The 25341-nt window shown below is 38.9% G+C and overlaps 3 protein-coding genes and 1 non-coding gene across 5 annotated transcripts; 1 reads left to right on the top strand and 3 right to left on the bottom strand.

Annotated features, from left to right (window-relative positions):
* On the bottom strand, positions 1-14743 carry LOC106645327 (serine/threonine-protein kinase OSR1). Its single transcript, XM_089598881.1, has 12 exons — positions 14263-14743; positions 9641-9793; positions 5608-5878; positions 4539-4830; positions 3278-3390; positions 2960-3210; positions 2712-2877; positions 1851-2086; positions 1651-1765; positions 1325-1575; positions 1067-1253; positions 1-1005 (listed from the first exon to the last, which is right to left on the bottom strand). The coding sequence occupies exons 1-12, from the start codon at positions 14370-14372 to the stop codon at positions 928-930; spliced, it is 2223 nt and encodes a 740-aa protein (XP_089455007.1). The 5' UTR covers positions 14373-14743; the 3' UTR covers positions 1-927.
* LOC106645321 (uncharacterized) lies at positions 8024-22938 on the top strand. Its single transcript, XM_089598882.1, has 4 exons — positions 8024-8114; positions 21954-22220; positions 22287-22442; positions 22532-22938. The coding sequence occupies exons 1-4, from the start codon at positions 8088-8090 to the stop codon at positions 22697-22699; spliced, it is 618 nt and encodes a 205-aa protein (XP_089455008.1). The 5' UTR covers positions 8024-8087; the 3' UTR covers positions 22700-22938.
* TRNAG-GCC (transfer RNA glycine (anticodon GCC)) lies at positions 20852-20922 on the bottom strand. Its single transcript has one exon. It is a non-coding gene; the product is annotated as a tRNA-Gly (tRNA).
* On the bottom strand, positions 22806-25279 carry Dus3 (Dihydrouridine synthase 3). Of its 2 annotated transcripts, none has more exons than XM_014361165.2 (6): positions 25129-25279; positions 24392-24947; positions 23698-24306; positions 23254-23621; positions 23038-23166; positions 22806-22956 (listed from the first exon to the last, which is right to left on the bottom strand). In XM_014361165.2, exons 1-6 carry the CDS (start codon positions 25215-25217, stop codon positions 22884-22886), a joined length of 1824 nt encoding a protein of 607 aa, XP_014216651.2. In that variant the 5' UTR covers positions 25218-25279; the 3' UTR covers positions 22806-22883. The 2 variants fall into 2 exon arrangements, with proteins under 2 accessions (XP_014216651.2, XP_014216652.2); XM_014361166.2 differs by having other exon boundaries at positions 23698-24303.
* Between the last annotated feature and the right edge of the window lie 62 nt (positions 25280-25341).

Raw genomic sequence — 25341 nt, 5'->3', positions numbered from 1 at the left:
AACTTTGCAAATAGTCACCAGTACCAAGTAACAGAAGTAAGCGCTGGAGCTGTATTATAATGACTCGCATCTTGATCAGGGTATGTACATCAGCGTCGATGAGTCAAGACGCCAACACTTGGCAAAAGAGAAACTTGAACGGTGGTCCTTTACCACTTGACATTTGACAACGTTGGTAACGTAAGTATTTTTAAGTAATATTATCGTGCATGTATATTGTGATGGCACAATCTTTAATGTGTATAGACGCAACTTTTAACAAAATATTTTTCTAGCCATAATCATACAAATCTGATTATCAAAAGTGATACTACTAGCAGTTAATCGCATAGACTCTGGCGAAAGCCGAGTTGGTCAGTGAGGAGAACGCAAGATTTATCACTCGGAAAACGTTGCAAAAGGTTGCATTATCAGTGTAACTGTTGCGCATTATCAAAGCTTGAATAATGGTTATAATATTATTTCTTTCTTATGACGATTTATATTTGATTATAAGAAGCAAAAAGCTAGACCATTTTTTTTATCACTAATATTTACACGATTGAGACTATTGAGAGACGAAAAAATATTTAAATCAATGTAAGAGAAAAAATAGCACATAAAATTATAAGTTGCAATGCATTTCATCGCATAACTTTTAAATCTAATATCAGATGACAAAAGTTCTTATACATAACTCTTGTAAGAGTTTAAAAAATATCAACATCGATTCCTTCCACATAAATAGAATAAAGTATAAATTGTGAATATCGAATTAAGTTGTTCGAGAATCGACGAACTTAGCACTTATTAATTGTTGGCTCGTAATACTTTGATTCGATACACAGTCACAGACGAGAGTTAAAAAAAGAGGTGACACTCTTTCACTTCACTGCAGTAAGATGACGTTCTTAAACGAACGTATAATAGAAACATTTAAAAGAACACTTAATCTGTGATTGAAATCTGAGCAAATCCAATCAACGCTTTGTCATCCGGCATTTCATTTGCTGCGTGTCCTGAATTCTAAAAAAAAATATAAAAGTAAATATTTTTTTCAAAACTTTGATTTTATTGTGTGACTTACCAGTGGGAATGTAACTGTTCGTATTTGTCCCGCACTGTTGATTAATTTTTGGAGATTAGCCGCAATCACAACAATGTCCTTGCCATCAACAAGACCAGCACCAACTAGTTCAGATGCTATACCTTCAGCTGAATCAACAGACTCGGCGAACTCAAATCTGATGTCATTGAGCTCACGTTTCTGATTACTGAAAACGAAATAATTTGTTGAACACGTATATAAGACATAGTTATTAATTAGTGGTAGCTAAATCAATACCGAAGTCTGAGGACTAAGTTGATAGGAACATTTTTGTCAACTGGTACGCGACTGGTTGCATTTTTATTATCATAATAATCGTCATCTTGGCCCTCATCATCACTACTATCACGTTCGATTCTATTGATGGGTAGAGCTTCTTTGCCTTCTTCACCACTAGAAGCACCGCTTTCTTCTTCTGATGACCAAACCCATTCACCCGTTACTGTTCGATGCAGTCGTCCTGAGGTCCCAGGTTGTCTTTTTGAAGCCTTTCATTTTATAAATTAGTTTATTTTTTACTATTTATTCTTCTTCAAAAAAACAATCCAGAAAATTTTAACTACCTTTTGAACTCGCGTTTCTAAACTAGGTCCAATGGCTACGAGTGTTTGTTGCAAATACTTCTTGTCTTTTGCTTTCTTAAAGAACGGATGCTTTAAAAGTTCAGTCGCTGTTGGTCTATAATACAATGTTATTTTATATGAGACCCAGTGGAAAATTGAATTAAAAAATAATTTTAAAATGTATCACTAAGACAAGAAACCTTTTCGTTGGGTCTTTCTGCAAGCAATCAACGATCATTTTTCTGAAGGTCTTGCCATATGCCTTGTATTGATCTTTATCGTCGGCAGCAGTGTCTAGAGTGGGTGGGTCATTTTGAAGTGTGAGCATAAGCACTTTCATAGGTGGAAACTTGTGGTATGGAGCCGTTCCACTAGCCATCTCAATGGCAGTGATACCCAATGACCAAATGTCAGCTTTGAAGTCGTAACCATGATCCTGTAGGTGAAAAAAATATTTTCAAAGTTATTTCCAATTTGTTCAATGATGCAATTTTTGATACATGTAATGAAGTCAAGTGAAAAAGCAACATACAAATCTACTACTTTAGATCCACAAGAATATTTTCACATTTTCATTAGCCTTTTATTGCACCTTACAACGCATACATAGAAGAACATACAGAAACTACGTAAAAATTGTACATTTAAATAAAAAGCTGTTCATATTGAAGCAATCGTTCGTGAAAAAAGGTTTTCGTGCTTGATAAAATACATATCCAAAGCTGCCTTGCCAATGCCTTAGCGAACGAAAAATAAAATGAAATTTCATAATGCATTGACAAAAACTTAATTGAAAAAGAAACAACAAATTCTACATCAAGCAAATCGTAAAAAAAGAAAAAAAAAGTAATATTTACGTTTAATCATGCACAATAGTTAACATCAAGACTCTAAGACCAAAGCTAAATAATAAAAAAAAAAAAACTAATAAACTCGATTACCAATATTTATAACAAGACAATCAACACATATAAAATAACATAGATAGTAAACGTATTGTAAATTGAAAAACGTACGGTACGCACAGGCTAAGAAACTGGAATGTAACTTTCCTCTCTCACCTGCTCCATGACCTCAGGCGCCATCCAGCAAGGCGTACCGACGAATGTGTGCCGAACCTTTTGCCTACTGAGGTCCCGTCCGGTTGCCAACCACGCACTCACTCCAAAGTCAGCGATCTGTACCGTCCCATCTTCTCCAAGTAATATGTTTCCTGCTTTGATATCCCTGTATAGAAATCGCACTGGATTTGAAATTACTCTAAACGATACTTTGTCAACGATAAATTTTGTATTCAATCGGTATAGACCTGTGTATCTGGCCATTACTGTGGAAATACTCAAGACCTTTGAGTACTTCTCGAAGTACAGTTGCTATTGTTGCTTCGTCAAAAACTCCGTGCTTACAATTCGTTGTTCTCATTTTATGTTTGATGATATCCAGTAGAGATCCACCTTCAAGTAATCTCAGTACAAGCCACAGTTCCTCTTTTACAACAAATGATGTGTAATAAGTTACGACGTTTTCGTGATTGCAGGATGACATTGCCTGGATCTCTTTCTGTAAAGTAATTAAAAATATGATTAACAGTTTTGTTACACAATAATGTAGGATTCAAGAAACTTACCAATAACTCGTCCATGCTTGTGTTCCATTTTTCTAAGTTGATTCTTTTTATAGCACATTTTTCGTTCCTGGGTATACAATATGCAGCATGAACTATTGCTGTTGCTCCAACACCTGCAGTAATCAAATTTTTTTTTTATCACACAGTTGATAATTAACACTTGAAGTATTAAAAAAAAAGTAGCATCATAAGTTCACTGCCCTCAATGTCAGGAAATAACATTAGTTCAATAAACTTGGTAATTTTCCTTCAACGTTTTCGCTAGAATCTCGCGTGCGTTTAAACTTTTTATATAACAAATGACGTTACAGAGACACTTACTAGATCAACCTGCACAAGAGATTTTCACAGCTGATTAGGATATGAAATTTCATCGTTTATAAATAGAATAGAATTCGATTAACTAGATAAATTATCAAGTCATGCTGAGCAAGAAAATGTTCTACTTTTTTTTGCTAAGTAATATATGTTAATATAATTTATTAAACTACGATTAATCTTGATTAAGCTGTATTTACACTTGCATGTTTTTGAAAAGAATAACCTCATACTCTGTAAGTATCTGTGTGTTTGAAAACATTATTTTCCAACTTAATTTTTTTTAAATGAATTATTTATTTGAAAGAATCAGCTATGAATGTTTATGTATCTTCAAGAGTAATTCATTTGATTACAGATTTTACGTATTTGTACTAGACTAGTATGTTTGGTTATAGTCTAAGGCAATATAAAATTATAACGAAAGTTTCAGTTTTAACTCACGTATTAACAAAATAAATAATGGATAAAAAAAAAAAGAAACACAATCAGTTCTAGTCCAATGTCACGTCACAACATACATTGTCACTCTGCACTGCAACAATGACTTTAAAAACTTGCAAGTAATTATTTATCGTACGAGGCTAAGTTGGATCCAATGCTTACACTTTGAGGGAACGTCACAGAAAATTCAAATGGACAATATTGGGAAAAAAAATAATTCGAGACACCCTCCACAACAATAAACAAGTGGAAAAGCTCCAGAAGCCCGACGGAGCGTTCACCAGCTCCAGTCACACACGCGGCCGCACGTATTGACGCACTCACATAAGTAAACATGGGCATACACACACAAGTTGCCATGGAAAACCGGCGAGCGCGTGCATCCGCGCGCACATACATCAACACTTTTCTCCCCAAGTGTCACACAGGGGGGAAAAAAAAAAGCCCCACTCAACTTGGCCAAGCCGTAAGACTTTACCCGCTCGACGCATCAACTCACCGATCACGTCTCGCAGCTCGTAATCGTCCTTGGAGTTCGGCCAGCCTTGAAGCACCGGTGGCTGGGCCGTCGACGACGTCGTCATCGTCGCGCTACCTGCACTGCTGCTGCTCGTCGCGGCCGCCATTTTGCTGGCCAATGCGAAACGCGAACGCCGGCCGAAGCTGCCTTGCCGAAGCTGCTGCTGCTGCTGCGTCGACGTAGTCGACGAAGAGGACGAGGCGCTGCTGCCGCCGCCGCTTGTAATGCCACCGCTACTGCTACGCGACGAGTGCTGCTGTGGCTGCTGCTTCTGCAATGTTTCGATCAAAAGGGCCCTTTTTTTTTATAATACAATCTTTCCGATTTGGGTACACGTACTACTTATAGGAACAAACGATGGGTAAATTGTATTCCGTACATGAAATAAGATGAGACCAAGTGCTTGACGAATGATTTTTTGTTTCCAGATAAATTTTGTGGCGACAAGTTTCAAAGCTCGTTAAAAGCTCGCGAGCTTCTACAGGCCAAGGTTAATAGGTGATAAATTTAGACGCGGAATCGCTTGCAATTAGGAGGCTTCTTCGCACATTAATCGTAATGGTTTTTCTTTGTTGCGTTTCAAACGCTTTCGAGAATCCATTCGGTGGTTTTGCTTTCCGTAACGAGAATCAAGCGATGATTCACGGACGTTCAAATTTGATCAAAAAAAAAAAAAAAAAATGAAAAAAAAAAGAAGAAAAGCAAGATATGGACCGATGCGAGTAAATTTTAGTTGGAAATTTAATGATACGCCACGGACAGTAGTAGGTATGTATGTTAACGAGCGAAAGGGAGAGGATAAATGAACGCCAGGCGCCAAGTTATGTAAATGGTCTTTGGCTATATATATTTTGTAATCGGCGCAAACGGAGTAAAACCGGCAACGCGCACACAAAACACAAACGCTCTTTTTCCGATAAGCCTCTGTCAGCGTATATACACACGTTCGCTTGGGTGCTATACAGAGAGATGTTTTTCCACAGCCGCGAAAATTGAAACCGTGTGTGTACGAGAGAAAGACGATCGACGATCGGATATGGTCTCTCACCGACGAGTGCCGATCCGAGGTGGATCTGCGCACGGCCTTGACCCCGGGCAGATTGTTATCGGCCAAGAGCGCGGCCAAGGATGTTTTTAAGGTACTCTTGGACGCGGCGAGCAGCTGCTGCGTCGTTTTGCGTCCCGTCGTCGACTGGTGCTTCGACGTCGCACTGTTGGGACCCGGAGAAATCGGCAAACTGGTCGTCGCCGTCGAGAGAGACGCGCGCTGGCGGAACACGCCCTGCGAGCAGGAGGGCAGGATGTCCGGGGAGACTTTTCTGGAAGAGAAAAAAAATTTCATCAAAATGTACATACATACGACATTATCCAACGAATCAAATCGGTAAGAAAAAAAGTAGCTGCCATTTGAATGCATTTTTAGATCCCAACATCGGTATAATTTTCTCTTATCACACGCGTTATCTCCGTCCCATCGTAGATTAATATCTATAATTCGTGACCTGTATATTGTATTATATGCACATTGTATGCATGATGCAATGCACGGAACCGGCCTTACAGATCCGATAAGATTACACGGATGTTATAAAAAGCTGATGCAATACAAGAAGAGCTGATGCTTTTGATAAAATCGTGACTGGTGTAATAAAAGAAAAAATATGTATACATGCACATGTACACGATGTATTGTCAGGCGTAGGTCTAGGATTAAACCGATACATCCTCGGCAGCTGAACAAACAGAGCGTCACTAATTCACCGTAACAGTTTCCTATTGCGCATTGAAAAAATAAAAAAAAAATAAAAAGCTTCGAACAATGGATGAACAAAATCAAACACGAACACATGCGCGCACGTTTTACCGCAAGTACCAATAAATACACAATATTACGTACGTTACAGAAAATATAATTTTTTTTGTTCCTTGGTTTGGATAATTTACTGTCTTGGGGTGTTGTATCGCGTCGCTTTTAGTTTCAACACTGCAGTGATCTTGCCAAGACCGCAGGAACGCGCGCGTGGATCATAACGAGTCGATGTCCGCCGCCTTTCGAGAAGATTTTATGAATTAACGAGCAGCACGTGAGGAGAGCTGCTGCGTATATATTGCACCATGGAGATGCGTGACAAAATAATCAAGATCAATCGACCGTCAAAAAAAAAAAAAAAAAAAAAAAAAAAGAGTGTTTGTTTAATAAGTTACGTGGCGCGGGAGGAGGGGGTACAATTGAAGAAGCGATCGCGTGTCACGCGCGCAAATGTATCTTATGCCATGGGTTTCGACAGCTTTGGGAGAAAACAAATTTGTTGGAACGCGCGGGTTGATTAGCTCGATTGATCTAGGTGTGGACTTGATTTGTCAGCTGATGGGACGAGTTTATAAAGGCTTGGGTTGAAAAAATAATTTTAAATAAGGTTTGTAACGCAGAGTATCTCAAAAGAAAAGAAAAAATCCCCCAACCGAGAGTCGTATGAAATCAACAAATGATTCGTTTGCTGACACACCTTCGGGGTGACGATTTTTATCTGCCTTTGAAAATATACGGGGAAACTTCTAAATACGTATTTGGTTTTTTTTTTTTTTTCAAATTTTTTAAATACATTTCGAGCTAATGGAGGACTTTTTGAAATTAATCATTGAAAAATTCCCCCAAAACAATTCCTAATTATCTTTAAAGCTCCAAAAACACGAAAAAATCGGGCGACGCCGAAATATTGTTTTGAAAATGCCCCCAACTCGTTTGATCATCCTCACAAATTTTCTCACAACCTTGAAGATAATGCGCATATAGATGATAAAACTCGGACTCGAGTTTATTTGCGGAATCGCTTATTTATACATCAGTCGAGAATCAAATGTGAAAGCAATTATCGCAGTTGTAATTCCAGAATAAGCCTCGATTGATTGCATATTAATTACATATATACCCAAAGCCTGCTGTATATATATCGTACCTCTCGCGTCGTTCTCTACATACTGCAGTCACACACCTGTCGAAAGTCGTCACGTCTACACATGCGTACGCGAGCTTGCAAGCTTTTTTTCATCAGCGCTACGTTAATCCTCAAACGAGAGAGCAGGACTATCTGTATTGTACCATTGGCGCAATGTTCTGGTGAATCAAAAATCATCCATCGATACATCGAAACGTTGAAAAAAGGTTTAGAGAAATCCAATCAAGCTGTCACGCGCAAACAAAAAAAAAGAACCCAGAGATAATCACGGTGAGAGCGCGTCCTCGTGTTTTGTTTGCCCAAGGATTTTCGGACTCGTGGATGCGTCCTGCGCCAAAAGGATGAAAAAGCCGCGGCGCGCGTCGCTCGTGGATACTAGGTGTGTCGTATACCCCCATGTATAAAAGGGACGTATAGGCGCGCAGTTGTTGGACGTTGACGAAAGTGGTGTGACTTTTGGAGAGAAAGAACTGTGTGTGTGTGTGTTTTTTTTGTCCAAACGCGAACTGCGGGAGAAGAGAAAAAAGAGAAGGTGAAATTTCCTTTTGGCCAACGCAATACGTTCAAGGTGATGCGGCGCGCTTGCGGGATTTTCATCGTAAGTCCATCACTGGCAACCAAAACGATCTCCTTTTCTTTAACCGATTTAATCTCCAAATAAGCTCCTTGTTTTTTTTTACGAGTAATCGTCGAAACTCCTGGGGGGATAACAAGGGGATCATATAAATGTTGGTTTTACCTTACTCTTGGAACAATGCTATCCAGGGGCCAAATATTGTGCGTACAGTCACTGAAATAACACCAAAAGATCGACGACGAACGAAAAAACACACAGTCGCGGCGACGGTGACGAGATACAAACTCGCGGCTCGAGATCAGCTAAGAAGCGCGCACGTGTCCCCAACGCAATGCGGACTCGGGGGAATGAGCATAAGAGTAAACGAATGCAAGAGAGGGAGAGAAAAAGCGGGGCGTCGCGGACGCGATGTTGTATACGCATACGTAAGTGGATATATACGTATACAGTACTTGCGTGGAGTGAAAACGCGATAATGCTTCTTTTACTTGATTTTGTGTGTTGGATGTGTGTATACCTGCGATCGGGTACTGTCGCCAGTTTTTCACCGTCACTTGGCCCACGCGTCCAAATTTTTTTTCTGTCCATAAATGAGTTTTAAACGACACGTGTGGGTACTATGACGCGTAGGTTTATTTCGCAAATTGTTCGTAAGTGCGTTATTTGTGTGTTAATCAATTTTACCTCACGTATAATACAATGAAAGCAAATGACGTGCGTTCGTGTCATAAAATTTTCCTACGGACACGCATGTGTGCGCGTATGTTACTTTCATATCAGTCGATGTGCGTATACATATTATATGATTAATACACATTCATTTACGGGAATAGATAAGAGAGAACAAACGTCACGGCTTATTATCGTTATTAAATTTGTTAGTTATCTCACATAGTATGTACGTGAGTGTATTAATACGTTTATATTCGTCACTTGTCTGTTGAAACTGAATTTTACAATTTTCGGAGTCATGGCCTTCGTGTCAACAAGTTTTTTTCCCTCCCCTACTTTCGAGGAAAATGAAAATAACTAAGAGTTGTCCATGACAAATATTTTTATTCTCATTCGTCACGATTAGAATTGACCAAAGTTCAACTGCCTCGTTATTTTTAACAGATCGCATTTATTTTTAACCAACAGCTTGGCCTTACTTTTAATATTTCAGCACGAAAAAGGTGAAACTCTTGTACTCTGTACAGTATAAACTCGATAAATAATTTCACGGAAATTTGGACCACGATCACGTGGAGATCTGCTGTCTAGACAGGAGTACTTCATTGTAATTATAGAGTTTCCATTTGTTCGGCACTTTTTTCCCGTCACGCCAATTAAACATAGAGAAGCTTCTCGTTTCAAGTTCAAAGCAAACAACCATGTCGGTTAAAAATATACGCGGCTTCGTTTCTCCGACTGTTGTTTTCAAAACCTTGGGAATCCCACCAAATTCGATTTTTCCTCGTGTACGTGTCATCTTTAATCATATCAAGTTTTGCTCTTCCCGGCACTAGAAAAAAAAAATGAAAAATAGATTACGTCGCAAATCCCACCTGTTTCTGCCAAGAACGAGGGTCGTGAAGAACCTGTTGTCTTGGAATCGCAAGGGCTGCTCCTCGTCTTGCTGCTGATGCCCGGCATGATGAGCCTCGGTGTCAGCCGCATCATTGGCTTTCCACTGGTCCCTCAAGTCGGCCCCTGCAGATCTGCAACCCAAACATACACGCGTGTCAAACCGGTCGCGCCTCGCTTTTTTTCTATTAACTTTTAACAACACAAAAAATTACTCGTTCTTGCAAACTTGGAGCTTGGAATTTCAACGACCCGACACTTGTTAATTTATTCAGCTGACGCAGTTTCGTTATTATTTTCAACGATAAGAAATGTATGTTCAACTTTTAAAAAACGCGATGAACTGCACAGCCAATGAACGCATTGTTCGCATTGCAATTCGTGCTAAATAAATAATAAATAAACGGGATCGTAGGCACTGAGTGTGTGAAGCAGCTCAATAGTTTATTTAACAAAAAAAAAAAAAAAAAAATATTTATATTTCCAAACACGCAACAGATAGTTTGTATAAATACGCTTTATACAATGTACGCACGTATGTATTTATAGCGTATAAGGGCAAATTGACGTTTCGGCCGATCGCCGTCTAAATACCTTAATTGGGTGATTGGAGAGCGGGAGATTGGACTTGGGTACATGCAAACAACGTATACACACATATAGCCAAAGTTATTTTTAGACAATGCAAAGGGACAGAGGCATCATCCTGTTGGCTAAAAATATCGCAATGATATACTCTCCCATCGGGAAGCCAAGACGAAGAGCAAGTTGGCACTTGATTGATTTTTTTTTTCCCCCCCTTTTTCTTTTTTTCAAAAAAAACCGACTCCCGAATAGGTGATAAACTCCGTCCTCTGTAGAGTAGGTTCGGAGCCGATCTAATTTTTTCGGCAAACACACACGCACATAATAACGAGCCAACTCATGCATACAGGTCGGCTCGACGCTATACTTACAATTTTTTTTTTTTTTTTTTTTTTTTTCTTTTTGTTGCGCGTTTCTAAAAATAAATGGACTGCACGCTGCTTGTTTATGGATCAACGGGAGCGAGAGCTCGTATTGCGCACAGCCCATACATTTCTTGCGTTGTTACTTTTGTCGACTGTACACACAAATAAGTATACCTACGTACGAAATTCTTTATTTTCCACGAGTGAATAATCGTATTGTCCCTCAGCCTCGATTTTTACGTAAATATTATCTAAAGTAAAACGCCGAGCCAATGAAGATAAGTGTGTATAACGTATCGGGGTATTATCAACTATACATCGTATTCGTGACTAAAAAAAAAAATTATCGCTACAATTTTCGAGCGTACGTGCATCGTATACGAGCAATATCAAGCAATAGAAGCTTTGAAAGGAAAAAAAAAACAATTGCAACGAAGCCGATGCTCTTATTGAATTGCGAAATCAAGTGGTGGAAAATCAGAAGCGCCGAGTGCAGGGATATGATGCGCGGAGAAGCGCAGAAACGGAACTCGAGTATATTTGGGTCGCGTGACGCGAGCTCGAGCCATCGCGGCTTTGATTACGGAAATGCGTGCGATGATTTTAATAAAAGCCACGGGACTCTCTAATTCACCCGAAAGTCCAGGTATCTCTTTCGTTTGTCCAGTTTAAGTCTTAGGTTTTACTATGGCGGATTTCGGATCATTAAACAATTGGCACACGTGTCAAGTAACGAGTTTGTAGTATTATCCATACGGTTGATAAATTTACATGAGCACGTCAAAAAAAAAAAAAGAAAGAAAAGCACACGTATCCCGTACGAATGGAAAGATTTCTATGTATACATGTATACGACGCAGAGGATAATCGGTTTGGCGTAATTCGATTGCGATAAAAGCGCGCGGCGATGTTCGACGAGCAGACGAATCGACGTTTATTAAACTGTTTAACGATATGGGCATCAATAATAATCATTGCATCACGCGTCTCTGCGGCGCTCTCCTCGTTTATTTTATGTGTGTACAACTTTTGTTCTCCGATGACTTGTTGGTATCGCGACGATACGATGGATCGTTATGGAAAGTTTACCGGAAATCGGTATAGGGATTGCGAAAGACCTATGGAGATGTGAAAAAAGTTTCCTCAACGAATCGAGCGCTCCTGTAATGCTCATCTAGAATTTATTGTTTAACGCAGCGTTAGGCCATGACTATAAGTATACGTGTATCGAGCTGTTTCTTTCGGTGGGGTCACTTTGCCCTATAATTGCTGAAAATTTTCAAAATTCACTAAAAAATCGGGGTACAAAAAAAGGCAAAAGACATTTTTACAAATTAATGGCATCATCTATGGGATGGACAAGAGCTGGTACTGATTCAGAGCTCGATCTTTTTTTTTCCTCCGTCTTTCAAGTATCGTTAGAGCGGGATCATTTGTCCGAAGATGATAGATGACATACTTGCACCATATCCAAATACAAAAGGGAACAATTTGCATAGCTGATCCTTTTGGCTGTCGTACTAAAACCGGAGACACACGATACACATCGCGTGCACGCAATAATTGCCATTGACCTGATCTTGATACGAGTATAATTATCCCTCCCTCTTTCGAACGAATTATAGTTGGCAAACCATTGCGTACAGTATACGTAATTTAGGCAAAGTCATCGCAAACGGGAGGCTTTCGAGCAGTAAAAAATTTTTTCCATTGTACTGCAGTTATTGTTCACCAAATGTTAGTGTACACATGTATAATATATATATACATATATGAGTTATTGCACAGAGAGAGAAATTTTTAATGATCGGATTATACGAGCGTCCGGAAGATAATGGTCTCTTGGAACAGAAAATTTCCGCCGTTACATCGAAGAACAAACAAAAGTCATTATTCGCTCTATCGAACGACAAGCTTTGTTTTACAAGGAGGAGACAAAAAAGACGATAACACGGTGGGTCCAAGCCGATCATCTCTGTACAGAGTATCCCTTCTATAAAAAAAATCGCGAATTCAGAGCTGACCATACATACGTAGAGGAGTTTAAGAAATGGGTTAATAGTATACGCATGTGGAAGCACACACATCCACAGTCGTTCTGGGTGGTGATGCTGGTGATGCTGGTTATTATACATATACGTAGTCCGTGATCGCGCACACCTCCACCGTCGTCGGACTCTTTGACAATGGAGTGAGATGAAATGGGACGAAGAGTAGGAGGTGGTGTATACATGTACACATATAGGAGGGAAGCGAGGGTCAATTGCTTATTAACTCTGCGACATCACAGTTGTACATGTGTGTAGGTACAACCTATATGGACGATGAAAAACGCTTCAGTCAAAACGCGCCAGAGAGAGAAAGAGACGGAGGGAGGCCTTTTAAACTTCTAACCGTTATCGGAAGTCACTCTTGCCATGCTTTTGCCTCCCGAGCTTGACATTGCGCTCAACGCCCGAGTTTATACTCTCAAGGCTGCACGGTGGTATAAGAAATAATTGCGGGCCGTTTTTTTTTTTTTTTTTGTTTTTTTTTTCTAATTCTTCCTCGTTTTCTTGCACTCAACTTGTTCGCATATATTTATTGAGTTTTATCGGTTATCGTTTTTTTTTTTATAATTACTTTTTTTTACAGTCGCGAAAAACTGCGCGTCTAGAATTTACGTTGTGGATTTGCGGTTTTTGTGTATTAATCATTGGAGGAGTCAAGGTGTGGAATGGAAATTAAACTAAATGCACTTGTTTCCCAAATTATTATTAGTATCTGAATAACCGATTAATAATGAGAGAAAACGTACACATTTTATTATTATCACCCGATGACGTTTAAGCCTACGGGTGATCTTAAATCCATTCAACAATCAATTATCTAATCTCGACACTTTTTAAAAATACGCTGGCGGTTAGTCATCCGCATCGGACTCATTAAACACACGTCTTGCACGTATACATATCATACGTATTTCTATACATGGTAATTTTTGAAAATGCGTATTTTAAAATATGGCCGAACCAGCTAAATTTTTCGCCAATTCAATTAAACGTAATATAATATTTGAAAAAAAAAAAAAAAAAAAAAACAATACATAGAATAGATAAAATAAATCATGAAAAGATAATGGAAAATTCTCAATAGACCTTTTACGTAATACTTTACATTGTTGTACCGCAAAAAAAATCGTTATTAGATCTGTACCGTATGGACTTTTTTAGAAACGCACTTTGGTAAAATATTCGCACGAGACTACCGATTTCAACTTCGACTCGCGTAAAGCACTGAGCCAATATTTGTTTAGAACGTTAGTATGGAACAACGTGTAACAAGCCATGATCCCTCCATCATCTTACGAAATACTTTTCTTTTTTTTTCAAACACGTTACCGTGGTAAAAGTGCCATTAAAGCCTTTCGTTATTCTCGTTACAAAGTAACCAAAACTACCGTAAAACCGCACTCCCCCAATCGAGCTCTCGTATACGCGCTCCAAAAGTTCCGCTCAAAACGATTAAAACAATGACCCCTCCTGTCGCTCTAAAATTTCACCGGTAACTTTTTGCACTCGACCAACCCACACATCAGAAACCAAAAATCTGTTTTCACAATAGGTGAGAGTGCACGAGCGCACACAAAAGCCCACATCGCGGAAAAGTCGTACCTCGGATCGGTGCTCGTGTTGGCAGCAGTAGCGCCCTTAAGCAAGCCGTTGGGGTAGAGATCGGCGGCCATGTCGGCCCTGTAGTACTGACAGCGCTCGCCCCGGACCATTCGGCCTTTTTCCTCGACGTCTATGGACTACACCCTCGAGCTTCGCTCCTGTAGGCAGAAAAAAACGATCACTGCGCGCGATGTGACCCGAACAAAAGTACCCGATCGGCGGAAGTGAAGCACCGTCATCTTGTGTATAGGAACATTCGAGGGATCGGCAGGACTCGAATCTGGCCGGAAATGATCCTCACCGGGGTACTACTCTCTTCCTCGTTGCGAGGGAGTTTCCAAAGTTTGCTCAACGCACGTGTAGACACGAACTGGTCGCCGACACGCACTGGGACAACGTAGTACAATACAATTCGATAAAATCCGACGGATTTTAGAAAAATTAGATCGGCGTACAGATTAAGTATATACCGCGCGGCGGTTCTCCGGCTCGCGACTACTGGCCTGTCCGCGGCGCGTCGTTTTACGGTACGTATATATGTAATACAAACTAAAGCTCGCTCTCTTTCTTTCTCTCGTTGGCCGGGTCTCTATATACTTATCTGTCGGCCGGCCGTGCAGTCATATATCCCCCTCGGTCTCGTCAATTGAATAACGACAGTTTGCTCGTTTTGTCTCGCTCGCTCGTGCGGCACATATACATAATCCCTCTGTGCTGTTTTTGCTGCTGCTGCTACGTCGTAGGAGGAGAACTGCAGGCGGTGTGTATATAGTATTATCGAGGTAATGCGCGAGTAAAGTGGATGCGTAATGTTGTACACGTATGTATACAGCGTTGACGCGATGACAGTGGCTGGAGAACGAGTCAGAGAGCTTTTATGCTGTTTTTTTTTTTTTTCTTCTCTTTTCACTTGAGTTCATACACCTTTTTCCCCACTTTATGTATAAGTTATTATCTGGAAATCGGCAATCTGCTTGTGATTAGGTTCGTCCTGAAAAACATAAGTAAAACATGCCAAATTTTCGTTTCAAAATATTTTGTTGTTCTAAAAGACACGGAACCTAAATAAATTTCAAACTAACGTTGTATCATGTAAGGATACGCGTGTACGTGTACTACATGGAAGGTTACAGCAGTTGAAATCAAGTCACGGGAGAGAATGGAGCAACGAGAGTCACGAGATTTCGTTTGCCGGCTCATGTGCGCGGGTGTGACGTTGGAAAAAATTGATCATGCACGCGCGCGATCGGCTATACGTATGCAACTATTTTACACGAGTGCACGTAAGGTTTCAATTGAAACGAAAAAAACGAGGGGAAATCTAAAAGCTGCGTATTACATTCAGCGCGCGCGTCAATAAGAAAATCGATAAAAAAAAAAAAAAAAAAACATTTGGTGCTCCAATGATCCATAGATCATTTTTGAATGCTTGACTTCGGCATACGGTATACGCATTAATACCTTCCCTGTTATCATTTTCAAGTTGCTCGTTAGCTATACAAAGGAGCAAAGAATAGGGAGGAACAGCGCGTACTCGCAATTAACGAAAAGTACACTTGAGGCAACGATTACACGCAATCGCTAGAGCCCCCCTTGAGTGCCAATCCACCTACGTACCTATTTGTTACTACAAGCGTGTATACCTATCACACACACACCACGTCGCACGACCAATTAAGCTTTGGATGCTCTGGAATTTTTTCCCTCATTTATACCAAGTGCATTGGTTAATTTCCATCAAACTGACCGATGAAATGGAACTTGTGCTTCTCCTTAGTTTTCGTGGAAACTCATGCTTAGAAACTGAAATTATTTATGCTCCAGAAGTCATGAAACTTGTATGTGCTCTTAGAATATGAAAAACTAAAGCTTTTTTCGAAAGTAGAAGATAACTTATGTCTCATCAGGCTCAATTGGATATTAGAGTAAATTTTGCATTAATAAAACGTTACACGTATGGTAATCAATCATTTTCACTACAATAAACGTATAATAAGATGAATAAACAACTTCACGTCAATACAATGATGAAAAAATAAGTAATCAATTGCGATTTGACTACCAAAACCGTTGGATTTCGTTTGAGGATGGTAACCGATGGTGGCCCGCAGAGTCCCAACTTGTGATTTTTTAATAAAAGTGCCAAAATAAGGCCAAAAATTCAAAAATGCATCGGCCGGGAATCGAATCTTTTTTTTTTTTTTTTTTGAAAATTGTTTATTTGCTGAGTAAATACATTTAGTGATACATGAGTGGCGCAAATAAAAAATACTCTAAAAAAAGCCAATAGGTAACATAGTGTTTCAGATACATAGCCTGTGAATAAGCGATCTCGCATCGGTACAGTTTTAATGAATGAGTTGTGGGTAAACGGTTATGTGGTTTGAGTGACGAAGGCAGATCCGTCGAGTGTCAAGCGATAGTACAATATTGAGAGGTGGGAGAAAATGGTATAAAAAAACCCGCGTACATTAATAAGGAGGATTTTTTTTTTTTTACATATATACAAATATACAGAAAAGTTCCCTTTGAGGAGGCTCAATATAATATATAATACGGAGATATAATAAATAGTAGATATAAATTAACGCTGAGTGTAGTTATAATAATAGGGTAGAGCCAACAGAGTACAGCACTGAGGGTGGTGGCGGTGGTGATCAATTCAGTTGTAAGTTAATGTAATCAGCTAGGCTAATTTTGCGCCTTCTGATCTCATCAATAAATTTGGCATCATCAGCAAGCCATGTTTTGTGGATCAGTAGAAACAGTTGAGTTCGCCAGACGCGTTGATATTTTGTTATAAGCTATATTCAGACTGTGAAAAAAGGTTAGTTAAAAATTTGTGTGTGCACTCTCGTTCACTTTTGTTTGAGACGTTCAAGCTGACGTGTCTGTCTCTGCTAACCCACAAAAAGTTCGACTGTTGTAACCTTTACATTTTGTCGATTTTCTGGTTGCCCACGGCACCTCAAAACGTCTATTCCTAAACGTAACATTTCGTGTCGACGAAAACGCGGATCTGCCTGGCCAGCAATCCCTTAACTTTTGAGCAACGGCTCGCCTCGATCGACTTTCCCCCGTGGGAAAGAGTTTGGTCTACAACCTAACCAAAAGGTATTCTTAAATAACTTGCGCATCATTTTACTCATTCTCTTTCATCACATACTATTAAAGTTTATCTATTATTATTTATAATCGAAATGTAATTTCTTTCACTCGAATAAACCAGGTTTTTTGCCAAAAGCCTATTTCCTGTTAATGCTGTGTTTCATTGACTTTATAGCCGTAAGCGTCATTTTGAACTTCAACTACGTAAGTGCCAATTTAGAGAGCGACGCCTGACCCCTGAGGTCTTACTCTTTTTGCGACGTAAACATACACAACCATTTAGTATTATCATTTTTTAATGCCTCACTTTCTTTTTTAAAACTTCAGAGTTTGAAACCGTCGCATACGCAACAAGCCACCAGTATTCATTATTTAATCTATGAAAATCGTTAATATCTGCTGTAAGGATAGTTCTGGAGTATTTGAGTATTGATGGGTCATAGTTGTTGGGATCAAAATTAATATAACGGTTTAATTGATGTCTAGATACATGGTTAGTTCGTCTTGAAGGAATCCTTTTTTATCAAAATAAATGAAAGAGTGTGGGAGGGAAGTAACCTGAAGTGGCTTCGTCTAAGAAGTCTTTGATGCTATCCTGTGAGAACTGGTTACAATGTAGGTTTTCGATTTTACTAAGATTAGCGAAGTAGTCTCGGTTTAGTTTTAATGTAAAATTATCAATTCTGGGTATTTTTGCCAGGTTATATATAGTTCTGGTGTTGACAAAGTGGTCTGAGTCGTTTTTTCTAAATATGTGCAAGCAGACGCGCAGACAATAACGATCGAATTTCCTTTTTTTTCTCCATTGTAGATGCACTGACTTTTCACCAAATGGGGGAGGCGTAGACTATAATGGGGCGGATTAGGAGTAGGTAGCAAATAACTTTGGCCCTTGGAGATAGGGTTTTATTATAGAAGAGTCTAGAATAGGCTCTGAAGGCTATTATAGTTTTGTCGAGTTGTATTAGAATATGTGGTGTGAGCCTGAGCAGGTAATCAAGGTGAATGCCCAAGTATTTAACCGATTTTTTATTAGAAATTTCATGATTCTGACCTTGATCTTGGATAGTGATATTAAATGCGTGGATTTCATTACGGATTTTTTTGCCGAGAAATCTTAGAGGTTTGTAAAATAGGCAGAGTTCTGTTTTAGGAGGATTGATTTTTAGGTTCCAATGGGATTACCAGTTATTAGAATTTGTAATCAAAGTGTTGAGTTTGGTTTTGACGACTGTAGGACTTTTGCAGGCAGAATAAGTTATACTGTTGCCTGGATTGAGGTTATGAAGCATTGGGAGAAAATGTATAAAAATGTTGAATAGTTCAGGCGAGTTGACAGTGCCCTGCATTAGACCTTCTTGTATTTGGAAAGTGATCGATGGAGTGATATTGCCATTCCACGTGACGAACTCTCTGTTGCGTGTTGAATTCCATATTAGATGTATAAAATCTGTTGGAAATTTTAATTTAAGAAGAGTAAAAAGGAGACCGTAGATCCAGACCGAATCAAATGCTTTTTCTAGGTCTATAAGACAGGCGCCGACGGTTTCGCCCGCGTGAAGGTGTTTGTTTATTTCCGTTGTTACTTTGTGGATTTCGTGGGTGGTAGAAAGGTGGTGTATAAAACCAAATTGATTATCTGGGATGACGTTTAGTGTTTTAGTGTAGTGTTTGAGAGATGCATCGATAACAATTTCGTAAATCTTGCCAATAGCGGGCGTGAGGCTGATAGGACGGCGGCTAGTTACTAGATCTGGGGGTTTGCCCTTTTTGAGTGGAGGGAGGACCTTGGCCTTTTTCCAGATTTTAGGGTAGTATTTATTGTTAATGCGGTTGTTAAATATTATAGTGTAGCTTTTGATGATGTTAAAAGGAAGGTGTTTAAGTACTATAGGTGGCATGTTGTCAAGATCTGAGGATGTTTTGTTTGGGAGTTTGTGGAGGATGGTGGCCACTTAGGAGGTATTGTGGAAAAAAATAGAGTTATCTATAGTTTTGGGATTGTCAGCTGGGTTTGATTCGGTAAATTTAGTAATTGTTGTGTTATTTTATTCGTTATTTTGAAATTCTTTAATTAGCGTGTCTACCCTATCCCTGATTATGCGAGAAAGGGGCATGTCGGCATTCAAGTTGTGAGACATGTTGACAGTTTCAAAAACGCTTCTATAACGAGGCGAATGTATAAGCGTCTTCCCGTTAATATTGGGGTAATTATCTTTATTGTACTTGCATCTTTCTAGTAGAACTAAATTGTCATGGTCTAGTAGTAGACTGTCAAGTTGTGGAGGTCCTTTAAGTCTGAAGACTCTGTTGGGGTGGTAGATAGAATTTTGGTTGCGATGATGTTTAGATTTGAATTCTTTGTACCACCTTGTTCAGACATGTGATAAGGTAAGACTTGTATTCGTATAATTTTTTAATTTTAGTTGTTACGTAGTTGAGAACATTATCTGTGGGTTTGTACTTAGGTACAGATAATTCAATTGTGCTTAAGATTGCCTCATTTAAGTCAGAGATGAGTGTGTCAATGATGTTGTTAGGTAGGTTGATATCCGTTGGGATGATAATGTTATAATTTTTTTGTAGTTTTTTTGTAAATGCGGATCATTTTGTCTTTTTGTACATGTACTTAAAGTTAAGTGAGGGGTTAAGAGTTGGTAGTAAGCTAGTGTCTTAATCTTAACAAGATTGTTCGTGACGCTGTCATTAGAAAGTTGGATCAAGAAATGTTCTCTACTATTTGTATTTTTGTTGAATTTAATTTTAGAAACTTTGATAATGTTGACGTTGTCGAAATCGTGTTCAAGAATTTCATTTTTTATTTCAGTTTCAGTGAAATCACCGTACATACCCTTAAGGACAAGATTTTTTGGTTTCGCATTTTTGGGCATAAAAGTGAAAAATTCAATGTCGCTTTGTTTGAGTACAGTTAAGATGTTATTGAATATAGGTACAGAAGAAGTATACACGGTGCATTCTTGTTTGTTCGTTTGTTTGAGAGAGAAGCTCTCTTTACAAAAATTAGAATTTTTCAGAATACTAACTATGTTTTCTAAAGCGCGGTACAAATATCGGTGGTGGCTTTAGTTTACCTTGTTTATTAGTGGTCTCGCTTGCAGTAACAGTAGTATTTTGGTTCTTAGAATATGAAAAACTAAAGCTCTTTTCGAAAGTAGAAGATAACTAATGTCTCATCAGGCTCAATTGGATATTAGAGTAAATTTTGCATAAATAAAACGTTACACGTATGGTAATCAATCATTTTCACTACAATAAACGTATAATAAGATGAATAAACAACTTCACTTCAATACAATGATAAAAAAATGAGTAATCAATTGCGATTTGACTATCAAAACCGTTGGATATCGTTTGAGGGTGGTAACCGATGGTGGCCCGCAGAGTCCCAACTTGTGATTTTTTAATAAAAGTGCCAAAATAAGGCCAAAATAAGGCCAAAATTTGGCCAAAAATTCAAAAATGCATCGGCCGGGAATCGAACCCGGGCCGCCCGCGTGGCAGGCGAGCATTCTACCACTGAACCACCGATGCTTGAAAATCGGGGCACTAAATCTTCTTCATCATCATCCGTTGTTAATTTTTTCACGCAAAATTTTCAACTTTTTGACAAAATTTTTTCCACTTTGAATTTACCCCCTTCTTATTTTCTAAGATGCAAAGCCACAAAACATCCGAGTTCATTCATTCACAAACATCAATACATTTAGCATAACTAGCCAGAGGAATGTGTGGATGTATGTACGTAGAGCGATCCCATATACTCTACGCCATACAAAGTCAGGCAGTGCAAGTGGGGGAAAAGAGATGAGAAGCTTGTGTATTATCATCGTTGGGTACTCCGAAATTCTCTTCCGTTCTGATGTAGGTAAACATGTTCTCTGAAAACCAATACACAACCGATTTTTGACCGTTTCAGCATAAAAGTTAAAAATTGCTACAATCGATCATGAAACAAGTTTTTTGAAGAAAATTAAATGTTCATAATTTGTTGGCACTACATGGCTGAAAAGCAGTAACATTTAATTTTAATTGTGCTACCGGTTATTGCGATCGAGGTCGAAGAACACAAAAGATCGGATGTACAAAAACCCATGTACCATAGGCACTAGGGAGAGTTGGTGCACGCGATAGATGAGGCGAGCTGCAGGCAGTGACCTTGCCGAATAAACAGAGAGCGACGACAGCGAGAAGGGCCTGCTTCGAGAGACCATTATTTTCTATTGCATTCAATCGGCCTCGCTCGAAAATTTTAATACACGCTTACGCAAGGACGATTTTGCGCGCGTTGCACTTTTCAATGTGCTTGTTATTATTATAACATTAGGTACAACTATTATCGGGACTCTTGTTGAAGAAGCGAAATCCAGAGCGTTGATTCGAGCTACTTGATTTTTATATCTCGTTGGGATTGACGTGATTTTCGACGTTGATGAGACGCGAAGGTGACAAAACCGGACTGAGCTCGTGAAATTCTTGATTACCAGAGCTACTTACACTTATTTATCGAACGAAAACGCAGTAAGATATGAGCGACACAATGTATGAACGTTTGCTTCTTTTAGGTCAGCGAATTGATGCTCTTGAACTGGCTGGCTAATGGCTCAAAAACGGCTGTTCTACCCTGGTTGCGACAGCAGCAGCAAGAACGTTTTTACGTGGATTCTGGACTATCTGACGAATCGTTCGAGAACAATGCTGTTGTTGGCGCACAACCAAAGTTTTTTCTGACGGAAGATGAGCCGTACGATGAAGACAACGATGACCAACAGACGAACACAAATGAACAGGATAAGGAGCACTTGTATAGGAGTAATCGAAGTTTGATGCCGGTACGTATCACACTTGATCATAAAAAGTTATACATTTTCATATTAACATGTTCCGTACGTATCAAGGAATACCATAGTTTGTGCGAAACAGTGACGCGCAAAGTAGAGCTCAAAGATGACCCGAATTACGAGTACCAGCCACCTCACTACCATGAAGTGTATTGCAAAAGCTATTCACTCATGGATGACGAACCACTGAAAGCCATTGTACCTTCAAAACAAGTAAAAAAAAAAAAATAATAAAAAAATAAAAAAAATTGCTTGAATAAATGATGATAAAAATGATAATTTGAAAAACGGTATTTGTACAGAAATGTGCCCATCCCAGTTTCCATTGCGTACAGAGAAGCCGTACACTCTTCATAGTCAGACGACGTTGGGATGGTGATTGCTGGGAGCCTACGACGAAGGTTGTAGCAAGTGGATGTGATTGCATGTGGCCAGTCTCGACTCTTGGTGATGTCTCCATCCACTACTGATCTTCTCACGTACAATTAAAACACCTATGCAGTCCTAAAACCCGCACTTAGCTTGCAACAAATGAAAGATCAAGCTGATAATAATGTGATCAATCTACTATCAAAGTTGATGTAATTTAATTTATGTAATGTATATACACAATTCTTTTATTATTGTTCTGTTCATCGATATCAATTCTGCCCATCAATTCCAAGAGTTGGCTTTGTGTTTGGGAAGAAAATTAAAGCCTTCTGGAACTTTTCCAAGCAACATTTCTCTGCAGAAATAAATCTGTGTTTAGATGCATATTTTTTCTTTTATTTTTAAGGGAGAAAAACTATGTATAAAATAAACATACGAGATTTTGATCCAGTCAGCACAATTGGAACTGGCCATGAGAGTTTCCAGCTCGTCTCGGCCCCGGTAATAAGGTGGCCTATTATTCATCCTCTGAGGTGGATGTACCAGAATTCCAACTGGAACGTACCTAAATTTATTGAAATTAATTAAAAAATTCCGTTGTAAAAATTAAAAATGATAACTGCTATTATGATGCATGTTTGTTTAAATGTACCTGTATAAGAAAGAAATCCACTCTAGCATAAATCTTCTTGTAGTCTCAACTCCACGAGTATCAGATCCCCAGTGTTCTAGACCATACCTCGTGTACCTTTTGAGGATTTCAAACCTCTCAGAAGAGGAAATATCGATAAGCTTCTGTTCTTTTATTTCCTGGAATATCCAGGGTTTTATAAGAGCCCCACGGCCTATGCTCACACCCTGAACTGTTTTGTACGTTGACCGTATCCTTTGATAATCATCGTAAGACAAAATGTCACCTGTACCATAGACCGGCATTGGCTCTGCAGCTTTGGCACACTTCTCAATGTAATCCCAATTGGCAAGTTTCGTATACCTCTGCTCCCGCGATCTGCCATGAATCTGTAGAAAAATTTCATTACCTTTTAAATAACGAAAATCGCTACCCTAACGATGTTGAAAACAAATTATAGCTAACATTTATCATAGCTGCTCCCCATTCCTTAAATTTGGGCATCAATTTATGAGTTATTGGCTTGTCCGCGTAGACTCCTGTCCTTGTCTTAACCGTAAATGGAATGTTCAGTACCTCCGAAGCAGATTTAACTGCTGACTCCAATATACTCGTCCTATTCAACAAGCCACAGCCAGCTCCTTGTCTGTATATAAGATCGATAGGGCAGCCAACATTCAAATCGATAAAATCCACTTCAGTCTCATCGCTCAACACCTGACAACACCTGGCAAGAACACCAGGATTGTTACCAGCGATTTGAACACCAAAAACATCCTCAGATTCGTGCCTTTTTACTAAGGCCCATTCTTCCCTAATGCCTTTTAGAAGCTTAGGTGCCAGAGCCATTTCTCCACAAGTTATATCAGCTCCGAATTCCTTACATATCCTACGGAAGGGCAAATTGCCTACTGTAGTAAGTGGAGCTAGCATTACTTTGTCTTTCCAATCGATTGTTTTTTTCTCCTGGAGCCTTAATTTTATTTCATCGGTATCTAAAACGGGGCCAATTTTTTCTTGGTTTTTATTGGGACTTATTTTTACTCCTGATTTGTCAAATATTTCGCTAGACTTCTAGGAAAAAAATATCATTACTTTGATATGAAGCGATTATTTTTTTCATACAGTAAAAATATATATATGTAAGTTTCAGCCTTACCCAGTTGTACTTCGTGACAATGTTCTCAGCTCTAGCAAAATCGTATTGATATTTTTTCAACTTTTCCAAAACTATCTTATCTATTTTGTTTTTGACTGGGGGTGAAAGCTTCTCAAAAGCTTCATATTTATCATGATCAATGATATTGAAACCATCAGTTGAGATATGCTTTGAACCTAATCTGCATGCCAAGCCCCTTGGACACTTGCCCGTGAGTTTAAAAAGAGGACACTCGGTACCAATGTCTTCCGGCTTAATTTTCAAGAATTCACTTCTGTCGTGTATAAAAGCACATTTTTCATAATTGCACTTGTTATCTGCTAGTTCAGCTGTCAAATCTGCTAACCAGGGACAAAAGTTGTGTTCGCGCAAGGTCTTGTAAGGTACAGATCTACCTTTGTTCTGTCCACGAGGCTTATCTTTCCTCCTGTTTCCTCTGGCTTTTTTCTTTGCTGGCTCACCATCCGAATTATCACTGGGATCACTTTTTTCATTACTATTTTCTTTTTCCTTTGAGCCATCATTTTCAGTTCTCACACTGACTTCAATTATAAAACTGTAAAATACAAAAGAGTAAAAGGGTAAGTATTCATTTTTAGTAATCAACGTGTATTCATGAAAATATCAATTATTCATAAAAAAAAAAATTTGCACAAGAGTGTTTTAAGACGATTTTTGAGGTTAGAATCTGTTAATCTTCATTTACTAATTGAAAATACAAAAATTATTTTACTTACTCTGGTTTGATTAAGCATATTCCAGTTCTCTTGTCTTCCTTTTTATTACTCTCAACTGTCTCATTCTTATTTTCTTCCGAATCTACCATTATTTTTACACCACAGGTTAATCAAGAAAGAACAAAAAACCGAAAATGCCGACAAGAGCCAACTTGCCTCGCGTCTGCGGCTAGCAAGCAGTATATATATATGCATATATATTTTTGTCACGTA

The sequence above is a fragment of the Copidosoma floridanum genome, unplaced genomic scaffold (genome assembly GCF_036245765.1).
Source record: "Copidosoma floridanum isolate Cflo_tuat_1 unplaced genomic scaffold, Cflo_Japanese_pri ptg000006l, whole genome shotgun sequence".
NCBI lineage: Eukaryota > Metazoa > Arthropoda > Insecta > Hymenoptera > Encyrtidae > Copidosoma > Copidosoma floridanum.
Note: the sequence above shows the minus strand (reverse complement) of the source record. Positions and strands in the feature narration are given on the sequence as shown.